This window comes from Athene cunicularia (assembly GCF_003259725.1).
Source record: "Athene cunicularia isolate RWA chromosome 1 unlocalized genomic scaffold, athCun1 chr1_part1, whole genome shotgun sequence".
Classification (NCBI taxonomy): domain Eukaryota; kingdom Metazoa; phylum Chordata; class Aves; order Strigiformes; family Strigidae; genus Athene; species Athene cunicularia.
In genome coordinates, this window is record NW_020799091.1 from 101,757,446 (window position 1) to 101,781,300 (window position 23,855).

The 23,855-nt window shown below is 37.4% G+C and overlaps 1 protein-coding gene and 1 long non-coding RNA gene across 4 annotated transcripts in view; one reads left to right on the forward strand and one right to left on the reverse strand.

Annotated features, from left to right (window-relative positions):
• Window positions 1-391: 391 nt before the first annotated feature.
• Window positions 392-23,855, reverse strand: part of GABPA (GA binding protein transcription factor subunit alpha) — a 32,277-nt gene continuing 8,813 nt past the window's right edge. For all 3 annotated transcript variants that reach the window (XM_026849961.1, XM_026849956.1, XM_026849971.1), the window contains exons 5-10: window positions 21,655-21,900; window positions 16,994-17,188; window positions 9,626-9,682; window positions 8,491-8,631; window positions 6,368-6,560; window positions 392-2,587 (exon numbers count right to left, since the gene is read on the reverse strand). In XM_026849961.1, coding sequence (XP_026705762.1) covers window positions 2,359-2,587; window positions 6,368-6,560; window positions 8,491-8,631; window positions 9,626-9,682; window positions 16,994-17,188; window positions 21,655-21,900 — 1,061 coding nt within the window. In that variant the 3' untranslated portion in view covers window positions 392-2,358. The remainder of the gene's footprint in view (window positions 2,588-6,367; window positions 6,561-8,490; window positions 8,632-9,625; window positions 9,683-16,993; window positions 17,189-21,654; window positions 21,901-23,855) is intronic.
• Window positions 11,555-23,855, forward strand: part of LOC113480818 — a 21,114-nt gene continuing 8,813 nt past the window's right edge. The window contains exons 1-2 of the long non-coding RNA XR_003398540.1: window positions 11,555-11,726; window positions 16,291-16,294. This is a non-coding gene — a long non-coding RNA (uncharacterized LOC113480818). The remainder of the gene's footprint in view (window positions 11,727-16,290; window positions 16,295-23,855) is intronic.

Genomic DNA, 23,855 nt, shown 5'->3' on the forward strand with positions numbered 1-23,855 from the left:
CATGGTGGAAAAGCAGATGATCCCACAACAAAGAACCGGAAGGACTATCATACCTACTGAAAATCTGCAAAATAATAGTAAGATGTATTTACAAAGAAAGTGTGATATCAGAAACTTCCCCTAGGAGGCCTATAATGTAACAAGAACATGCAGGGGGATAAAGTACTGATAGAACATTTCAATTTTGCAGTTAGTTTATCCTCCCACAGTCCAGTTTGATCTAGAAAGCTGATATTTTAAGCTTCTCTTCTTTTTATACTGTGTTTTAACTAAAAAGGCCTCTCATGAACTCTGCTAAATAAAACTAGCTACTTGCATTGGACTTCTGCTCAGTAATGAGCAGTGTTACACGCATAGTTGCTGCCACCGAATTATCAGCTTCATCATATTCTTTGTAAGCAAACCTGCGTCTATCTGCGTAAGTCACCTGAAACACCTGTCAGCTGGTGGGATCAGACTACTGTAACAGTAATAAATGGATTGTTGGTTGACCTCTTGTGACAGATGCATTTACATGTTTTACTCAGGGCTTGAGATGTAAAAAAACCCCCAAAAAACCAAAAACCAAACCAGCACGCTCAGTAGATGGAGTGCTTTAAGAGTTCAAGAATGAAAACAAGAGTTACTGAAAGAATCTGGAAAAAAAAAAAAAAAAAAAGTACAATAGCGATGGTGAAAAAAAAAGTACGCTAGAACTACATGCAACATTTCTAGTTAAGCAAAAACTATCTGCCAATGAACATTCACCTACAAATGAAAAGCTTTGTCCTCAAAGCATCTTTAAAATATACATGAGTCTTCTGTGTTCTTTGCCCTCTGCCTGCAAGTATGACCCTTCCTCTTCAGATCAAGAGCAACAGCCCAGTGCTCTCGCTACTCAGTATAAACACATTTTATGTTTAGAACCTCACTGTACGAGCACTTTTGATTTAAGACTTAAGAGTAGCTCAATCCTCCATAGAATTAAAGGTTTTCCCTTATAAATCTGCATTTTAGTAGTTCAAGTGTTACCAAGGGGTTTTCATAAAAAGCTGGAAAATATGCATGGTGACATAATATTTATATTGTTAGGAACATGAAGGGGCAAAAGCAAACCCAAAATAACACCCATTATCAGCCATCAAAAGAAATAATCTAATAGGTATCATTACAGAAGCTCAAATGTTGCAGCCAACTTTTTACTGCACATGTGTTTGCATAAAGTATTCTCTGTAGCTCAGAATTCAGGATACATTCCAAGTACTTCTGTTTGTCATCCAGACTTCAAATTGCTCCCACCTCTGGAGTGTGCATTTGATTTTTGTGAAACTTCAAAAACATCACTTGAAGTTCAGAAAGAATTAATTTTAAATAAAAAATACATCTTTCTATTTCAATATATGACAGACTGTACAATAATTTGGAAATCAAACTGCAGTTCTCTGTAAAACTATTTTCAACTTGCATTTTAATTCTAAAAAGGGACTACTGACTGTGATTAACTGAAGTCTTCAGTTACTAAGGTTGACTACCATGTAGGCATAAGCACCTTATAGAATAGCGCATTAGAACTCCCCACCAAAACAAACTACTCTTTGGGTGAGGCCTATTTTTTCAAGTTTTCAAATCACCTGACAGGGGTGGCAGCGGGGGAAGAAGTTTGTCTTCACTTTTTGCTAAATGGTTGGCATTAACAATGTCTTTCAAAACAGGTACTTGCCCTCATATATGCATATTACCTACACATTACAATGAAATACTCATAATTGGCTTTTCACCTAAGCCAGATCTAAACCTGGATCTCCTTCTTCAGCACTGATCTTCAGTTCGGTCTAGTCTTAGTTTCCTTCGCTAAAAAACACAGAAGCTATTTTAAGAACCTGATGCTTTGTCACGTTTAATGTGCCTTTCAGCTCTGCTTGATTAAATAAGAATAATGAACACGTTTAACTTCGAAAGCATCAAATGCCATTTGGTAGTTCAGCAGAGAACAAAAGACTGGACAGGACTGAGTTGAGACAACTGATCAGCCTGCTTGCAGTAGGTACTTCATTTTTGTTAAAAGCGCTGCAAAAATTACTTTGTACAGCTGTGGAGACAGAGCGCTGACCAGTTCAACCTTTCTCACCAGTTTCAGATTGCATACCACAGAGGCCCTGATTCGAAGTTGTAGAAGTTGTGGTGATCCCTAAACTTATATTGAAATATATGCTGTTAAAAGATCCAAATTTATGCGAGTCCCAGTTCTTTACAGAAAATCATGCTCTATGTTGTACTGTCAAGAAGCAAAAGAAGTTTCCAATTCTGCTAAAGGTAAGAGCAGCAATTGCTCTGGTTACATAGGAAAGTCCTCAGGCTCCCACTTTCAGGTCCTAGTGCTTAATTATCTTTCTCTGTTTGGAGGGATGCGGTAGCTAGTGCCACTGCTGTAACTGGCTGTGCAATGCCATGGAGCTGCATCTTGGCTAGTTTCTTCTGTTCACATTCTGTGACCAACCGATTCAACTCCGCTGCGCTATATCCAATGAGAGTTTTCAAGTCGCAGACAAATTTGTACACAAACCTCTTGCCTTGCACTTTGCAGATCATGTCTCCATCATAGTAATACCTGTAAAAAAAAAAAAAACTGTAAAAAAAAAAAAAAAAAAATCAATATAAATTTTCAGCATCTGCAACTTCCGTATGAATTGGTTATTTATTTAAGGTCACTTGGAGGCCAAAATATTAGTCTTTTTCTCATCAAGACTCTCATATAATAACTATGTTATTATATATTATAACTAAAAACTATGAATACTTCTTACATTGTGTCACGAAAAAATTATCAGACTGGGCAGAAATGCAGTAAAGATAACAAAGTCTATATGACCCACTATACTTCAGAGGCATTATAAAACTTTAGGTGATACCAATAAAACAGAAGTTAGAATTTTACAGTTTTGTTGCTGTTCTTGTCTCACTGAAGGCATTAATAAAACACATCGTATTTCTCATTAAAATACCCAGGTGGCTGGGACATAACTTGGACTTGATGAGCCTAACAAGCGTGAGATAAATTTGGAAAAAAATCTAAACCAACCAACAACAAAAAAAGAAACACCAAAGAAACAAACAAAAAACCCCACACAATTTCATTCCCTCAAAATCATCACCCAAATGTAGTACAAATGAGCCCAGATTTCTTGACTGTCTACAACTCAATCCTCTGAGTGACATGCTTATAAAGCAAAGATGATTCTCCTTCATGAGCAAAATCAAGTCAATTAAAAGACTAACTTCTGCCTCCCAGCCCTAGTGGAAAAGGAATCAATTACTAAGAATCCAATCAAATTTCTTCAGACACCTCAAATTCTGAAAAAAACCCTTTTAATTTCTGACTTTTGAGGGTCAGGATCTAAGCAACAGGACCAAAGCAAAGACAGGATGAGAGACTAGACTATATAGAAAAAGCACTGCTCTATTTTTTCACCTTGCCCTCGTTTCTATACTGCTTGGTTTTCCTACAGCTGGACAGAAGAGCTAGCACATTTCTCATTAATACTGACATCATTTTCTTTATTAACAAACAATTGACACAGTAATTTCAGCACATTAGTAAACAAAATGTACCACCATTTAATAAAACTTTAGCTTAGCAACAGTGTTTATCATGGGAGTAGCAAGAAGAATTAAATATCCCTTCAGACATTCAAGTGTTAGAAAACATGTCAATATTGATGCAGCTGCCAAAATGGCAACATTTTGAGGAATGTGATTTCTGTAATTCTGTGAATAAAATATAAATGCAAAACTTCTCTAATAGTGATTTATGCAAATTACTGTGCAGACATCTGTTTAATATCCCAGTGATAAAAACATTATTCTAAAGTTCTTCAGCTGCCTTCGAGATCTTCTGCGGTGTTTGTTGACAAAACCCAAACCACATTAGCATCATTTACATCATTTTTATGTTCCAGAAAGTTTTCACATATACCTTCAGTACACAAACATATAGATTCACAGAACCCGGTTGGAAATATGGGAACGGTATCGCAACAATACAGGCTGGGGAGCAGGTCTACTGGAAAGGCCCTGCTTTGGGCAAAAAGTTAGACCAGAGACTTCCTGAGGCCCTTCCCACCCAAGGGATTCTGTGATCCTACAAAGAAAGTAACATTCTAATTTAATATATAAATAATGCAAGAACAGCCACACAAGACCAGACTAAAATCTATCCAGAACAGGTTATAGACTCCAACAGACCAAAAAAGGATGCCTAAGGAAAAGCATGGAAGTACAGTAAGTATATATCAATGCTCTTCTCCTTGCTTCCAATGATCTGGGGCTCAGGAACTTCCAGAAGTTGTGACTTTCCATACCTAATATCCTTAAAAATATTTCTTTTTCATTAATTTATCCACTTTCCTCTCAAGCTTATATAATTCTGGCATGCACAATACTGTGCCTAAAGAAGTTACAAGACAAACAAAAGGGAATAGTTAAGCTGTTTATCTTGTGCCTGCCATTTTCTTCTGATGCCTCCTGTTCATGTAAATGAGTAGTAATTCTTTACTGACTCTGCACCATTCCTGGTCTTTTAGACTTTGATCTCCCCCAGTGAAAGTGAAAATTCAGCATTACACATATTGATGTTATTTAAATCCTCCCTAAAAGACTAAAGAAAGCCAGAATATGGCAACTTTAGCATCATTTCTCATAGCAGTATTTTTAAATATAAGTTGATGGGTTTTTTTTAAACAATGCTAGATGAGTTTACCTCCATTATAAAAAAAAAAAAAAAGCAAGCCAAAAGTGGAAATGCTAAAAAGTCAATCTTAGATCTCAGACTTCAACCAATATGCATCTTCATTCATCTAAAAACAGTTCCTAAAATTGCTTCAAATAATTTGAAGGACTAGGCAGTAAATACCTTTTTTGAAAACTAGTCAAGAGAAATAGATTTAACCAGATAAGAATAAGAAATAAGAAGTTCAGTCTTAATGATTTCAGAGAACTTGGATAAATCTTCAAATTATTCCAGGGGCCAAAATAATCAGGGAAAAAAAAGTCTAAAATTCAGGTACTTGCATTCTTGCCCCTCCTCAAGCACATCACCTACAGTGATTCAATAACAGAAGTCCCTTTTACCAATGTCAAACTACAAAATCACGATGGAATAAAGACAGCCTGAAAAGTTTCCATTTCTTCAGATGATAAAAGTTCATTATGTTGGAATTTCAGCAACTACTGAAACCGACCTGTCAACTGTATTTTTCAATTTAACATCCCTACTTTAAGAACAATGGAATACATCAATGAACATCTGAACTTAGAAAAAGTTTTTTTACATACAGAAAAAATTGCTACATACAGAAAACTATTACCAATTATGTAATTACAGGAATGTATCCACTTCATACTGTTACTGATTTTATTATCAACTGAAATTAAATCGTGCTTGATTTTAATATAAGTATAGAATTAAGAGCTATTTTAGTAAAAATCATTTGACATTTATTGTATTTTGAATCTAGCAACCGACTGCTACTCTAAAATCACCTGTACAGCCCTGTACCAAGGCTGACGGGATTGGTCATAATTGTTTAGTAGGAACGGTTAGAACCTAGGTAACAAAACACAAGATGGTTTGTAAACTGATTTATAATACACGTATAGGACTAGAAGAATGCAAGTAGCTGTCAAGGTCCAGGATTAATGGGAACTGAGGGCAGTAACCGTAACATCTTGCAGGTACCTGCCAAGTAAACGATGTCCTTAAGCAAAAGGTAATTCCAGCAGGGGGAGATCGCGACCACCGACTCATGGACCACCTACTCACATTACATCCCAGACCCATTTCTAGACATTTCTAACCTTCACTGTGCAGATTCGGAAATAGGAGGAGAATATGTTAATGATTTATTGGAGATTGTATGTTTATGTATGGATACTTAATGAATAAGTTCTATAGAAGGTGTATGATTCTGGTGCTCAGCACGTGTTGTTGGTGAGAGCACTCCCCTACACATCCAGCCATCAATAAAGAAGTGTCTGCTTATCTACATCACACTGGTGTTGATAAGTTTTTTTTATCCCGGTTTTTGGTGACAATACCGTAACAAGAGCAAGAGGAACACGAACAAATAAACTGAAATATAAAATTAAGTCAATAATTCAGAGTATTCACACATTTCTGTATCTTTCACCAATAATCAATATTGTTTGGCATACTACTGAAAACATAAATGCTGAAGATACATCACAAAGAAATATTTCTGAAAGTGTTAGCTTCAGAAGATCTGTTTATCCCTTTACTAAAAAAAGCTGCAAGTCTTGCAGTATGATAGTTAAAGTATCCAAGTGGAAGCAAATTTCTTCATACCTGATCAGTTCCTAAAGTTAGTCTTACCTCAAAGCCCGACTAAGCTTCTCATAGTTCATTGTGGGTTTGTTTTTGCGCTGCCCCCATTTTTGCGCAACCAGTTCAGGTTGATTCAATTTAAACTCTCCTTCATCACCAACCCAAGAAATACAGTCCCGAGCATCTTTGTCTGTGAGAAGTTCTAATAAAAACTGCCACAACTGGATCTGGCCATTATTTCCTGTTGAAATAGGAATAACAAGATACGTTTCAATTAGTGCTTTTTACGTTCCCCTCACAGCTAAAAATTTCGAACTAACATGTTAAAGCAGACCAACATATAATATATGATGGAAGGAAAACTTGCTCTTAATTTCTTCTAATTATTATTTTTAAAACATTTTCTTGCAAATACATCAGTATTAATCTATTAAAAAAATAAACTGATGAATACAGAAAAAAATAACATTTCTCATAAATCTGTCCCTAGAAGGTACAAAAATTACATAACACTACACACAGTCATTTAGACACACATCTATCCAGTAAAACAAAACAGATTTAGCAAGAGCTGCTTATTCCTCTTCAGGCATATAAACACGCACACAAATATATGCAACAGAAGCTGTTTTAATAAAAAATAGCTTAGTCTCCAATTTTCATGAAATATTAGAAATAAAAGAAAACCCAAACTTCAGCTTACATCAATTTAACATCTTTCATGTCCAATTATTAAGATTTTGTAAGGAAAAGAATGTTGTTTTCGCATAATAACCCTGATGGTAATGGCAAGAGCAATTCACCAGAGCAATTAACGACAGCAATTCACAACCACTGAAATCCCTGGCTTGGGGCTAGAAGACCTGTGTCTTTTTTTCAACTGTGATGACCCAGTACTTAGAAATGGTTTTAGATGGATGCAGATACCAAAAGACACGGGGAACCTGAATTTCGAACTTTCCTGTCTTAGTACGCTTGCGAGATGAGCTCATGCATATTAACTTCTCCGCCCTGGAGAAAGCCAAGGTTCATTTCCATGAACATGCGACATATGAACACATACATGAAGGGGCGTATCGGTAGGCGGTTCAGAAAGTCTGTACACCCTGTAGTACTCAGCCAATGAGGAATCAGGGGAGGGAACTCGCGGTCGGGAGAAAGGGATATAAACCACTGCATATAAACATGGCTGTTAGGCGCGTCCACCTGGTTGGGGCGCCTGATCTTGCAAGAATAGAGAGTGCTTCACTCGGCATCCTGTCTGAGCCATTGATAATTGGCAACTGAGCGTTTCTCACAATTTCTTTTTTAACTTGAGTATCTGCAGTTAAATTCCTAAATTTTCAATGAGATACAGATAGCAGACCTCATGTCTAAAGAGAGAAACAGAGTATTCCCCACTGATGTCAGCTGGTAACATCTTGGCCTAAGAATCTCAAATGACATTATAATAGACTCTTATGGAGAGTTTAACCAAGCAAAAATTCAAGGGGAAGAAGAGGAAAAGATTTAACAGAAAAATTCACAACAGGAGAGAACCAAAGCAAAAAATGACAGCAACAACAACAAAAAGATAAAGAAATTAAGATGAATTATTAATAATCAAAGAGTATGTACAAATAACAGTAGTTGCAAAAATAAACTGCAGATTTACTGTGCAGTTTTCTAGAAGGTGCATTCATTTAACAAAACAAGAAATCTGAAACTTGCCAAATTCTAAAGTCATGAAACTGGGAGGTAGGGTGGGGAGTGGAGAGGAAGAGGACAAGTAGAGAAAGTAGTAGCTAGGCTAGAATTCTACAACATACAGTTTATTTTCTCCCCTTTCTGGAAATGAAAAGTAGAAAGAAGTTAAAAGCATTAATAAACACTATGCAGTGGTTTGAGAGGGCAGACTGTTAAGTCACAGGAAGAGAAACAATTTTATTAATTTTATTTACCGCAGGACTCAAAAGCTGCAGCACCACATTAACACAGTACCTCTGTGAGCTAACCAACCTGCCAGGTCTGCCTGGGCTTGTGAAATATTTTGTAGCTATGGTCCCCTGTATACCACATGGATTTCTAAAACCTCACGTTTAGAGTGACAAAAACATGTTCTACAAAACTGTAATTCAAATTAATGAGTAACTGTTTACTGCATTTGCATTTAAAAATAATGGAGACAATACCCGTTCTGTTCCCAGGGGAGCTTCTATCTTCCCCAGAGATCCTTGGAGCTCTCTGTACTTTAGCTGCCTTTGCGCTGCTGTTTATTACTTTAATGGTGGTTGGGGTAGCAGGCTGTACAGATGCTGGAATAATCTGCACAGCTGTAAAGCAGAGAACATTGCAGAACATCAATTATAAATTGCTGGCACAGAAATAGGCATATATTATTTATTACCTGTATTATCATAACATCTAGGAGCTATTTTTTTTCCTTTGCTAAAAAGACACACTGTATAAATCACAATGCTAAGAATAATGCAAAGACTTCTTACAGCAGACACTGTGGTTTTAGACTTGTAGTAGAGATGTCACATTACACATGAAACATCAGCTTTAGTTTACTATCATCATGTCTATTACATGTTTCTATTTAAAAAAAAACCCTCATGCCTTCGTTATCATCTTTATGCTGTTCCCATATGGTCTGCCCTAATGCACTTTTCTCTATAGTCACCGTACGACCCACCACAGCTGCTATTCAAACAGCAATTAAATACCCTTCTATTGCAATGGTATAAGAGGATGCAATGCATGGTCTATCTATTTAACATATAAGCTGCTTACAAGTCTTCTGAAAATTGATTTATTTTAATAATTGATGACACTGCTTCAGCTGGAAGAATGAGTTTTAAATAAGTGGAAAGTTATTTCAATGTATTTTTCCTAGTGCTGGTTTCTAAGCAAATCCTGCCTTCCATGCTCCCGTTCAGCTTCTGGAAACACTCTTTTGAAATCATAACATTTTAATGTATCTATTCATTAATGCAATATATAACCTAAAAAAACAGAACTCAAGAACTCAAATATGTATCCTAGGCAGCTTATTTCATGACAGTTGAAAATTTATCATCCAAAGCGAGAGTTAGAAACTTTCAAAGTTGAAATCATACACCACCTTTTAGCCAGTAACAAAATATCAAGAAATGGATCATTTTGCTTTTAAGTTTAAAATATGCCCTCTTCCCCTCATCAAGGAACACTGCTATCTCTCAAGTGAATTTCTAAATGTTGTACTATTATAGCACTGAACCAAAGTACAGTGCTAAGCCTACAAACAGTTAATTGTGTGAATTAATTGCTGACAGAAGTACTTACGCTGATCAATAGTAACAGTTGCTATTTCTCCAGAGTGTTCTTGGCTAGCCAACACATCTGCAAATTAGGAAGAAATAAAAAGCAAGTTTTTATTTAAGCCACAAATTTCAAGTTACCCGAAGATCAAAACCTCTCATGTTTCATAGAGGAAAAAAGTGAAAATCTAGCACCAGTTTTCAAGAGACATGCATAGCTCATGGTCTTATGAATAGAGACACTTAATATCTGATACAGAGAAATAACCACTTTTCTTGCAAATTATTTACTTATAGCAACATATGATGATTTCTGAACGTTGTCTAAGAATCCTGCTTGTCCAGACTGATTTTGTGGATTCAGTGTATCTTACCAGATAGCTTGGGGATTGGCTATGATAAGAAAGTGGCAGGAACCCCGGGGGTATGAAGTAAAAGGATAACTCACAGATAACATAAACAAAGCCCTGAATGGGCACTTAGGCAAACAAACTTGAACAAAAGGACTCAGAGATGCTGTCTAGAGAGGATGATCTTGCTGATTTAGGAAGTAGACACCTGGACTTCGCTTAACAGCACATGCCCTGGAGAGAGCAGACACTGTGAAGAAGACCATGTACTTCTCCCCTTGAATAACTTTAATAATCACACCTATTCCTTGAACTAATTGTAATAACCCAGCCCTTCCTAATGAATATGTATGTTCTGGTGCAATAAATATCTGGCTACTTGACAGAGACGGTGTGCAAGCTTTGTGGAGAAATCCCCTTGCACTCTGGCCGGAATAAACATGCCTGCTTTATAACTCCCTCTGAGTTGTAGTTTGTTTCCGTGCCTCAATTTTGGCACCCCAGATGGGACCGGGAGGAATAACCCAAATTAAAGTCTCCTTTCGTATGAATGAGTTAGATGCTTGGAAGGAGGTAGTGACAAACTACCGGGATGACCCACAAGGGGACACAAAAAGATCTGAACTAGGACCCTGATTAGAAAGATACAGACTTAATGCTAGATGCTATGACAGAAACAGAGAAACAACTGGTTTTGAAAACAGTTAGCCTCTTATTATGTTTTGAAGCAACTTTTAACACCTATGGACAAAGATTTTATAACTGGTTAGAGCAACTGGCCAGAATGAAAAGGCTTTCTTTATGCAGCCTATAAAGTATAAATTAGGAAAACAAAGAGGTATACGTAAGTTTCTTTATTTGCCTTGATTCCCTAAACCATTATTAGGGAGAGACCTGTTAGAACAAGTAGGAACAAAGATTGGTTTTAGTGCCAAAGAAACTGAGTCTAAAATAAAGAATATCAATTAATCAAACTTTTAAGTTTGGTGGTTTTTTTACAGACCGAAAAGGAGAGCACAATACCAACAGAAATTTTGGACCAGGTATATCCAGGAGTGTGGGCTTCTGGAATACCAGGTAAGGCTAAGAATGCTAAATTAATAGGAATCAAATTAAAACCAGGAGCTTCTCCGGTGAGGATTCTTTGTGTGCAAAAGATCAGGTAGGGATAAAACCAATTATTGATAAATTTTTGAAATTCGGACTGTTAATTGAATGTGTAAGGGAAAGAACGTTGTCTTCTCATATTCAGCCTGATGGGAATGGCAAGAGCAATTCACCAAGGCAATTAACGAGAGCAATTCACAACCATTGAAATTTCTGGCCTGGGGTGAGAAGGCAGGTAGTTCTTTTGTCAACTGTGATGACCAGTGCTTAGAACTGGCTTTAGATAGATGCAGGTACCGAGAGACTCAGGGAACCTGAATTTCGAACTTTTTCTGTCTTAGTATGCTTGCGTGATGAGCTCATGCATATTAACTTCTCCGCCCTGGAGAAAGCCAAGGTTCACTTCCATGAACATGCAATGTATGAACACATACATGTAGGCGGTTTGGGAAGTCTGTACACCCTGTAGTACTCAGCTAATGAGGAATCAGGGGAGGGAACTCACGGTCGGGAGAAAGGGATATAAACCATTGCACGATGGCTGTTAGGCGCGTCCACCTGGTTGGGGTGCATGGTCTTGCAAGAATGTAATAAAGAGTGCTTCACACCGCATCCTGTCTGAGCCATTGATAATTGGTAACTGGGCGTTTCTCACAATTGCAAACCAGGGTATAGTACCCGTATCTTACTTGTAAAGAAATCTGATGGCAAGTGTTATAGATTAATTCAGGATTTAAGGGCAATAAACAAAATTGTATAAGACATATCCTATAGTGGCAAATCTTCATACTTTGTTAACTAAATTAAAAGGAGTTCAAATATGATTTACTGTATTGGATCTAAAAGATGCCTTTTCCTGCCTGGCCTTAGCAAAAGAAAGACAGAAGCTATTTGCTTTTGAATGAGGAAACCCTGATACAGGGAGAAACACACACACACACACACGCACACACCCCAGTAACCCTGGTTAACCTGGACAGTGTTACCACAAGGTTTTAAAAACAGCCCCACTATCTCTGGGAATCAATTAGCCTGGGAATTTGAAACCTGGAACCTGCCCTCACCAGGAGGAATTTTACTACAATCTGTAGGTGACCTTTTCATAGCTACAAGGATGAAGGAAGATTGTTTACAATGGACTGTCAGTTTGCTTAACTTTCTGGGACTTAGTGGATATCGAGTCTCTCAACAGACAGCTCAACTGGTCCAGCAGCAAGTGACCTACTTAGGATTCGGAATTCCGGGAGAACAACAGAGCTGAGAATGGAAAGAGGCCACCTGTCGCACACGTGAGCCCAGAATGGTAAAAGAACTCCGAACTTTCCTTGGGATGACAGGTTGGTGCCGACTGTGGATCACTAACACTGTGAATCCAGCCTCTTTTCTCAGAGGGACCACATCAGAGCCTGTAACCTGTGACTGTCTGGAGATCATGGAAGCCATTTTCTCCAGTAGACTTGACTTAAAAGAAGAACCACTTGAGAATGCTGAAGGCATCTGGTTCATGGATGGAAGCAGCTTCATAAAACAGGGAAAACCGCAAGGCAGGATACACTGTGACCACCACTTCTGAAGTAATAGAAGCTAAACCATTGCCAGTAGCAACTTCTGCTCAGAAGGCTGAAATAACTGCCTTGACCAGAGCTTTAGAACCGGCAAAAGGGAAAAAGATTCATATATGGACAGATTTGAAATATGCTTTTGGAGTAGTACATGCTCCTGTATTGAAAGAACTCACAGCACAAAGAAAACAAATAAAACATGTGGAGGAAATTTTAAGGCTGCTAGAATCCATAAAACTCCCCAAAAAAGTACCCATCATGCACTGTTGAGGGCATCAAAACAGTAACACTGAACAGGAAATTGGAAATAATTTGGCAGATTGAAAGGCCAGACAGGCAGCAGAAATGACAACCATAGCATTAGCTTTGGTCCCAGACAGTAAAACTTGCAATCCTAAACTCAGATTTGAAAACTAAATATTCAAAGGAGGATCAAAAATTGATTAATGATCTAAAAGGTAATAAAGAAAAAGATGGATGGTTTTATATTCCAGATGGGCAAATAATAGTGCCTTCTAACATACAACAGAAGTTAGATTTAGGTGAACATAAGAAAACACTGGGGAGCACATGCTCTATACAAGCAGTTAAATTAAAAAAAAAAAAAAAAGACTATGCTGTTTACACAAAAATCCCCAAACAAAACAAAAACCACAACCCAAACACATCAAGTAAGATTCAAAATGGAGTTAGAGTGAAAGGTAATAGTCCAGGACAACACTGGCAAACAGATTTTTCTGAACTCCTAAGAAAAAGGGGTGTCAGTACTTATTAGTATTAACAGATACCTTCTCAGGTTGGCCAAATGCATTCCCATGCAGAACTAGTAAGTGTTATTGAATGAAATAATTTCTCAATCTGAAGTGCTAACAGTGAGACATGATGTTGGCCTCACATGGGGTATTGAGCACAGTTGTGAATTGTAGTTGTTGTACATATATAGATGAAACCGGAAAAATAAATGTAGATTTAGGAATAACATTGCAATAATTAAGTATTTTGCAGGAGATATGAAAGGACGATGCTTCTTTAATCTTTGAAGAAATATGGAACAAGCTTACTTCATGGTTACCAAACTTTAAATGGTTAAAACAATTACTTGCATCGATCATAGGAACTGACTGGCAATTACATACTCCATACAGCCCACAAGCAAGTGGTCAAGTAGGGAAGGTGAATCATTTAATTAAATCACAAATAGTAAAACTAGGTCAGGAGGTTGGATTGCCTTGGCCCCAGTCATTGTCTTTAGTACTTTTGAGACTCAGAACCAAACCCAGAACTGAGGAGGGATTAAGTTCTTTTGAAATAGTATATGGGAGACCATATATGATACAGGCAGGGACATCAACTTAGATTGAGAATGAAATATTAACTGATTATTGAATAAGCCTACAAAAACAGCTGTGGGAAATAGAGAAATTGGTCCTAGGGACCAGAGCTCGAAGTCTGGACAGCCCTGTACACAACATTAAACCAGGTGATTCTCTCTATCTATCTATCTATCTATCTATCTATCTATCTATCTATCTATCTATCTATCTATCTATCTATATCTATATATAGATATATCTATCAGATCTTTTTCAGATTCACCTCTGGAACCAAAGTGGGAGGGTCCATTTCAGGTGGTGTTGACATCCCATACAGCAATCAAGATTAAAGAACAATTATCATGGATACATCCACTCAAGTCAAAGGAGTCCCAAAACAGCAATGGGAATCGAAATTGACTGGACCCCTAAGACTCCGAATCCAACAAAAGGATGGACACTGATTATCATCATGGTTGGACTATGGGTAGGGACCATAGATGAATGGGATCAAAACTCTTATCTGAAAATGACTCAAACAATTGCAGAAAGTTTTAACCTCTCTGATTGCTGGGTATGCACGTGCTCTCCCCAGAGGAAATTTAGAGACTCCACTCTTTAGAATTCCAGTGTCTTATAACAAATGGAGTTGGCCCCATGATAGCTTAAATAACTCCACTTTGCCCACAGGGGATAACATAATCTGGAACATGGGCACTATTTGTGGCCCTGGCCAACAGGAGAGCCAATTACCCTCAGGGGAAACCATATGTTGGGGCTCACAGAGCCCACTGCTTCCTGAGGAATCAGTCCCCAATCACTCTTGTGGGAACAAAAATGGCTATCCACTTAAATTTGATTTGCAAATATTAGAAAAGCAAATAATCACCAGACAAAATAATAAGACTGCCCTGAAGACTTCCTTTAAAAAATATAATCCAATGTCAGATAAGAGAAACCCTCCATGACACCCTTAACAGCACTTGTCCACCAGCTATACTAAAAGGACTGTGGTTCAGCTGTTCTTATGACTGTATCCCTGATGGTCACCAGTGGTTGTGTGGGGATGTAAGGGCAAGGAAATCTCTGCCTAAATATTGGGATGAGGATTGCACCCTGGGATATGTGATTCCCCAGGACAAAATATATAACCACTCACATCCCCCACCTGGACTTATATGGACCCCTCGGCAGAAGATGCGTAGGGATTTAAAAAACCCTCTTATAAAAAGACCAACAGCTAGCTTATCACAGTTTTGTAAGATGGCTCTTTCCTCAATTAGGAGTCAGTGAATTAGAAAAGGCCATAGTAAATATTTTGGCTACAATGGAAAAAATAGTAAATTCCACTGTAGATGACATCCAGGAGCTACAAGTAGAAATTTCCTCACTTAGTAGTCTTACAAAATCATATGGTTTTAGATTTAATAACAACTAAAGAGGGAGGAGTATGTTTGATAATAAATCAAAGCTGCTGCTCATACATCAACCAAGGTAAAAGAATGGAATCAGATATGACCCAAATATGGCAGCAGTAAAAAATACTACACCAAAAAACTCAGGACAATACATCATTAGGATTTACAAACCTATGGGAGAAACTCACATCTTGGCTACCAGACCTAGCATGGTTAAAGCAGCTCTTTATAGCCTGTGTTTTAATAATTATTATAGGAATATTGATACGTTGCATGTTACAGTGTTTTATGTGGATATGCAAGTATACCAGCAACCATTCTGAAGACCAGAAAAGACATCAGCTATGCCAAAAGGTGGAGAGTGGTGCATACTTTGCCAAAATCCTTAAACGGAATGGCATGATATAGCAAAAGAATTTGCATAGGTAAAAGGGGGGAACTGATACAGAGAAATAACCACTTTTCTTGCAAATTATTTACTTATAGCAACATATGATGATTTCTGAACGTTGTCTAAGAATTCTGCTTGTCCAGACTAGTTTTGTGGATTCAGTGTAGCTTACCAGATAGCTTGGGGATTTGGCTATGATAAGAAAGTGGCAGGTAGCCCGGGGGTATGAAGTAAAAGGATAACTCACAGATAGCAGAAGCAAAGCCCGGAATGGGCACTTGGGCAAACAAACTTGAACAAAAGGACTCAGAGATGCTGTCTAGAGAGGATGATCTTGCTGATTTAGGAAGTAGACACCTGGACTTCGCTTAACAGCACATGCCCTGGAGAGAGCGGACACTGTGAAGAAGACCATGTACTTCTCCCCTTGAATAATTTTAATAATCACACCTATTCCCTGAACTAACTGTAATAACCCAGCCCTTCCTAATGAATATGTATGTTCTGGTGTAATAAATATTTGGCTACTTGCCAGAGACGGTGTGCAAGCTTTGTGGAGAAATGCCCTTGCACCTTGGCTGGAATAAACATGCCTGCTTTATAACTCTCTGAGTTGTAGATTTGTTTCCGCGCGTCAATCTGTCACTGAATTTTTAGAAACAAAGATGTACATGGTGAATTTCAAGGTATCTCATGCATTCTCCATCCCCTAACACCTTTAGCTATATCATGTAAATGAAGATGGAAAGAGGTTTTTAGTCTGCCCAATTACATCTAAGCATGGTAAATCTGAAATGTACATATACATTATTGTATTACACACATAAAACACATCACTTATCGGTTTTGTTGTGTACAATCTAACGATTTAATTGCCTGGGCTTAATAATCTTCACTTCTATATGAGGGAGATGTTACATTAAATAACACACAATCGATATTTAATTATAAAACTGTCAAAATCAGGAGATGCACAAACTAAAAATCTTTATTAAAACAAAGGAGGAATCATCAGTCATTAATGCCTCCCTATTAGTTATCAAGTTTGATGAAAGACGGGCAGTATGCAGACATGTTTCATAATGGCAGACATTCTCACTAATACCTCCTGTTATCTTGTATTGATGCCCTCATTTTTACTGCCAATATTAAATAGAGGAAAACCAACTGTTCACAATTGGTTTCATCTTAAAAAAAAAAAGAAAAGAAAGAAGTGGGGACAGGGAATAAGCAAAAGTAAAATCTCCCATACACTTTCGAAGAAGCTCCAAATGGCTCCAGAGGATTTCTCCTCTCAGGACACGCTGGAAGAAGTCTTCTTGACTGAGGTTGCAGAGCTCCCGCCCGGAAATACTGAGGGCATTGAGGTCAATGTCAGTCATGCTGAACTCCTTCATCACCCACACCACCCAGTGGAGCACCTGGTCTGTCGACCACTGCACCGGGTCTGGGAAAAGAGAGACAAAACTGCAAATCATCCCATTTTATACTGCAAGGCTGCTCCTCGCTGAGGATACAGAGCTAGCCTTTACTGTAACTGATAACAAAAATTAAATACAAGTGGCTTCTGATCCACAGCTTTCAAACGATTGTAACCCAGAGCTCACTTTTTTGTATGACCGTTTCTGAAGGCCTTTTAAGAAACTTTATTTAGGGGCGTTCTTCTTATCTATTTATTTTTAAAAAACAGCCTTTCAGGCCAGTGAGTGCTGCTATTCAGTTAAAGTCCAACGATAGTATGTTTTCAACTATACAATAACTTCCATGAAAGAAAATACAGAGCATCGAGAAGTGTAGTTACCATGACCAAATCTGACTGGATGGAAAGTTGTCCTCTCTTAAAATGCTCATGCAGTGGTGTTGCTTGGTGGGGAGATGGAAAGGGCAAAAGATGGATTTTCTTTAGCAAAACCTTTTACATCAGAACTACACCTGACATTTCTCAAACACAGAAAATTAACTACTTTTCTTTTTCCATAGGTCTGTAGTTTCAAAAAAAGAGTAGTCTCACACCAGGATGCTTTTCCTCAAATATGTTGATCAGCATGTGATTACGACTAAATACTACATTCTAAATACATTCACATTATCCCAGTTTCTAAACTATTTAAAATCATCATCATTCTGGGTTTGGCTGAGATGGAGTTAATTTTCTTTATAGCAGCCCATGTGGTCCTATGTTTTAGGTTGGTGACCAAAACAGTGTTGGTAGCACACGTTTTAGTTACTGCTGAAGCTGTGCTTGCACAGAGTCAGGGGGTGACTGACTAAAGCCCGAGAGGTAGAACATGACAATGGAAGAAGGCTAAGAGGAGATGGGCAAGGGTGAAGTGCTCACACAGCTCAGAATAATGCAAAGCAGCTGACTTTAGCTCAACAAAAAGGAGGTGGAGGGTCGTCTTGGTTTTAGACAAAGACCTATCAACAGCTAAGTTGGATCAACTGGTGGTGTAGATGTCTCCCCCTGGGTCAGACAGACCAGCATGGGGGGAGTGAATATGCTGCTTAGCCCAACACAGAATACACAAACCAAATGCCTAGCAAAGGAATATCGAAGAGAGAGACAGGCTTGGGCTGGTTTCAACCCATGTATTCCTTCCTGGCAACTGGGGACACCCAACGTTGTGATGGTGAGCATATTATATAGAGACTGGTTGTGGGAGTCACATTGGTATTGTGACTGAACAGTGTATTGCAACTGCTGTATTTTTTCTAAGTGTAACTTACCTCTGTACTGTGTTTTTAGTATGATTTGTATTACTCTGCTAAATCAGAAATCCCATGTAACATCAACCATCTTCAAGTAAATTTGATATTAAACATTACACCCTCCATGCACGGAGTATCTGAAAGAGACTGGTCAGAGAGTACTAGATTCCAACAAGGCCTTTTCTGTTTCTCACTCGGCCACCCCAGTGAGTAGGCTGGGGATGCACAAGGAACTGGGAGGGGACAGAGCCAGGACAGCTTAATAAATTGTTTTTATATTGACCCATGATTTTTTTTTTTCTTCTCTAAACTGGCTTTGTCCCTTTTGATTCTTTTCCTCATGCCTCTGGAGGGGAAGAGAGCAAGTGACTGAATAGAGGCTCACCTGCCAGCTGGGGTCAACCCATCATGTGGGTGGGCTAATAAACATGCACAATATATATAAAAATATAAAACAGTAAGTGTAATACACCAGATTTAGAAAGATCATATTAAATAAACCATTAAACGAACATTTGGTACAGCAGGACCCAATGCATGCCTGTATTTGAATCAAACAAGCCACAGCATCAAGTGTTGGGATGCCTGTCTTGACACTTCACCAGAGCACAACACACACATTATTTAAATGCCAGTGCCAAACACACAGAAGTACAGACAATTCACACAGCGGAGGAACACACAAAAATGGTAATAAACAATCCACTCAAGATATGTGCAATACATGCTTTGTTGACTTGAGACATTTTAACATAAAAAGTCTGTTGTTTCAAACAGTGTGAATAAGCTAGAAAGAGGATGGGTCAATCTAAGCATCATGTTCAAAACTTCAATATAAAAACTTCAAAGCTTAATATATGCAATATAATAAAACATGTCAGCAAGTACGAACTGGAAATGGAAACTAAAGGAGGGATATTTACTTTCACTATCTCAAGGGCAAAAACCAAGGGCAGAACGATTACGTATTTTTAAATTACGATACCCCAAACAGATGTCTCCTTAAGAAGTTTTTATTTTAAGAATTAAAAAGAAAACAAAGCTTTCTAAATCTATAAACTTCACCTAGGAGCCACAAATTCCACTTTGCTTAATAAAGAACAGTAACACTGCATCATTTTTCAGTGAAGCTACATAAAATTATGGAATGTAATCCTTTGGGAAAAGCCACACCAAAAGGGTTTTGGTCTTCAAAACATTATCAGCAGTTAATTTTTATTAAAAAGCTGCTAATTTGCTCTCATGACAGAACACAGTCTGCAAAGTAACATGAATCATAATTTTCTCTAACCAGTCCATGGTTTCCAAGCTTTCTGCTGCTCCCTCTTCTGGCTTTATTTCTCATAACAATTAACGTTTTCCTTCTTTGCCATGGTACCAATTTTTAAAATTCTATTAGAGGAAATACCTTTAACAGCTAAGAATTTGTAATATCTAGTAAAAGCCACCAAAACATAAAACAAAGAGAAAGCCACAACATTTTAAAGACCTGCTAAAAGCTGATTTTCCATTTGCAGCAAAACAGAGAAACCTGTAAGGATGAAGATACAGAACCTCTACCATTCTGGATGATTATTTACTGACTGGACTTGACTTTTAATACCAAAATATCCTGTTTTTTGAAAAGATTTAATAAATAATTTCACAGAAACAAGACTCACAACTCTGAAGGAAACTCACCTTTTTATCTTTTAAGATGTATATTTATAAACGGGGGGACAGACGGTCAACTTTTTGGGGGACTGCGTAAGAACCTTAAGAACATCCTTTATTCTCAGAAACTCCTGACTGCATCATAACATAGAACTTAGTGGTGTCTTATTTCAAACCAAGTCCCTTCAACATCAACTCAGATAACATTTAAAATTTTATTCTTTCTAGGAAGGCAGTTTAGCACATTTTTCTGATATCAAGGAACCCTATTATTTTTAATACAGAGATCTCTGCCATAATGAACTAGTATGATTTTCCTGGAAAATCCACACTCCCATGACACAAAAGACATTAAACGTTTTGAAAAGTCACAGCTGCAGGTTATAGGATTTTCTTAAAACTTTAATAATAAGGTTGATGCTTTATTAACGTTATTCAACACAACAACAACAATTAGTTTTAAGTAATTTTCTTTTTATATTAATGGGAGAGCAGGCTGAAAAATATCAGTCTGCTCCTGATAACATCTCAAGATTAATATTTTGCATCGAATCTCTGATAATCAATAGACATAGCATGATGAAAACTATTTTGGAGGTGTTTGGCAATGAGGACAACAAAAAGGCATGAAAAAGTGACCGCTTTAGTTATCAAAAATACGTTCAAAATACTGGCAAGCTGCAAAGATATGTGATTTCACTGGAACTCAACCACTTCCAAATGGAACTTCCAAATTCCCACTTGCCAAATATATACCAGTTTTGTAGGTCTGCTTAGATACTACAGCTTCATGTGCTGAATATGCCTTCACAGTACGTATCTGCAAGTCACAAGCAACTCGGATAATTTTCTGAATGTAATGTAGGTTTAAAACCCACAGTTTCAGTTCAATCCTAAACAGGCATTCAAAGATGAGCAGTCTGCTAAGTAACAACATTAATTCAAAAGAGATGATGATCAACAAGAATACTTATACTCAGTTCTGAATCATCTTTTTCCAGTATGTTGAAGTATGGCTTTCCATGCAAAATCTGATTTAATACTACACTCAGCATCCTACAATCTGTGAACAATTTGTTTCAGTATCTTTAGAGGCAACCCCCACCAAGTACCGAGTCTAGTTCATATTCAGACACACATGAAAAAGAGCTTTATCACTAACATACACCTTATTAAGGAGGGGAGGAAGAAGAAAACTGCTTTCTAAAAACTGCAATAACAAGAAGGTCATGGAGCAAAAAGCACTATTTTAATAAAACTATTTATCTTAATATTTTAATATTAAAATAATTAAAACATTATTTTAGTATTTTAATATTTTAATAAAACTATTACAAGCTTTGATTCTACTTCTCTTTAGGTTTCTCTTATGCAGATATTTGCACTGTACTTACCCATACCATAAGAAGCCTTCTCTGATGTATTGGAGCACTTTAATTATATAACCAAAATTATTTATAATTTATGAAAATACACCAATCCTCCAAACAGAAGAACCCAGCTCTTACCTGAACACATACATAAACACACACACAGAGAGTGTATTATTACCATAGGGTATTCCAAGGCGCTCCTGCTCCTTTCGGTAGCCTTCCAGCGCTGCAGCCCATCGTGTCACTTGTTCAGAGGTTTCATCTGAAATTGTTGTAATATGTTTTGTTCCATCCAAGGTTATCACTTGAGCTTCCTCAACAAGGTGAGCTTCAGCCTCTGCATGATGAGCATCTGGATCAATTACTACCTCTACAGTCTCCACAGGCTTCACAATTTCAAGGATGTTTAATTTGGGCTCTATCCCTAGGTAGAGAAAGAACAAACAGAAAACGTAAAGACAGCAATGCAAATACAACAAAAACATTGTTTTAAAGTATTCTGATTACTAGGTGTTAGCATGCTTAGGGAAGAAGCATGACACAACAGCATCATCAAATATCTGCAAGTGTCCTAAATTAGAATGACATATTCTATTATACAGAACATACTTCGGTAAGGCGAATACAAAGCTGTCCCTCCTTCCCCCCCTCAGTATTACAGCTTCCTGTTCTATTCAGATGATCCATTTCACATATCTTGAACAGAATGTTCAGCATGTGGGCACAAAGAACAAGTATTTTTGTCTGTAAGAAATATATTGAATCAAAGAAAAAAAAAAAAAAAAAAAAAAATAGAAAAAGCATCCACCTCTTTTCCCCAATCAAGACGCATTTCTTCCAGCCTTTACAGGGTTGCCCAGATATTTCTGGGTTCTACACAGAGGAATTCAACATTTTCTTTCAGTACTCTGCAAGAGGCAATGTGTTCAACAGCAAGTTAAAGGAAACTAGAAAATTCTTAATATTTTAAGCTTCATCAGCTATTCATGTTTTGGTTTTATGTCTGTCATTTAAGATACTAGATCATGGAGCTGGACCATCTGTACCTGTTCTGCAGCAATAAAGACCACATTCACTAATGCTACTAATGCTTTGTATCACCACCTTCTGAGAAGGTATTTTGTCCAAGAGGTGCCTCACCAAATTTCTGACATTGTATAGAAGATTTTCCTCGTCATTATAACAGCTAAACAGAAAAAACTCTTTCAATTTTTGTAACCTATAATTTCCATTATAATAATAACTAACAACCATACTTCAGAGATTTTTATCAAACATAAACTGCACATAAAAGAATTTTCCATTTTATTACGACTTGGAAAACCTTGACTAGGGTTAGGCAGTTGAAAGTAGGATTCACAGGACATCACATGGCCAGAATAACTTCAGTATCTTGTGCCATAAGGTATTACTTTGCGACCCTCCTGACTAATCTATATTAAATCTCAATGTGTGATGGTAGGTTCTGTAGGTGACTGTCTTAAAAGGTAAAACATTCACAGTTTATAAGGGAAAACCAAGGAATACTTACCTGTAGTACAAGTAAGAACAAACCAAGTCTTTTTTTCAGAAAAATATTCCTCTTAACTTTAAAAGAAATTCAGCTTGAGGAAAATGAGAAAATGAACACTACAAAGACCATAAGTGCAACATGCAGCAATACAAAATCAAGAAAATTAAATAGATGTAAACAATCAGTAAGTGGTTGATTAGATGAAGAAGCAAACATGAAGAAAAAGCAAACAAATACCTTACTGAGGAGAGTAAGTGCTTTAACTAGGCCATCTAAGATAATCTCAAACAGGCTTGTTTTAAAGTCAGATAGAAATGGGTAAGGGAAAATACTAAGGGTTAAGATTCTGGTTATGATCTTAAAAAAAAAAAAAAAAAGCTTCTAGAGACAACAGTTCACTATTGCTCACCAAAATAATTCACTGTCAAATAACTATATGTCAAAAGAACTGTGAGTCTACTGTGTTATCCATAATGCAAACAGGGAGAGCAAAGTCATGAGTCTCTGTAGAAGAATCAACTTACAAGTAGAAATACTGTGAAGTAACAGTCTGCTATCTAACGTACTACAACATTAGATCAACATTGATTTACAGGGTTTGCATCTCTTCTCACATCTCTCCCTTTACCTAGTGCACAAGAAAATAGATCTTCTGTCTTCCTTGGACAGCACATAAGTTGTGGAACACAGTGTATCAGTCTCACACACCACAAACTGGTACAAAAATTCAAGGATGTGTCCAGATGCTACCAGTACAAGCACCTTCACTACTAACTGTCTGAAGCTAGACAATATACTAGGGTTAAGACTGACCTAACAGGCCACCTGTTTTGTTTTTGTTTTCCCAGCCCCTGTCTCTTATACAC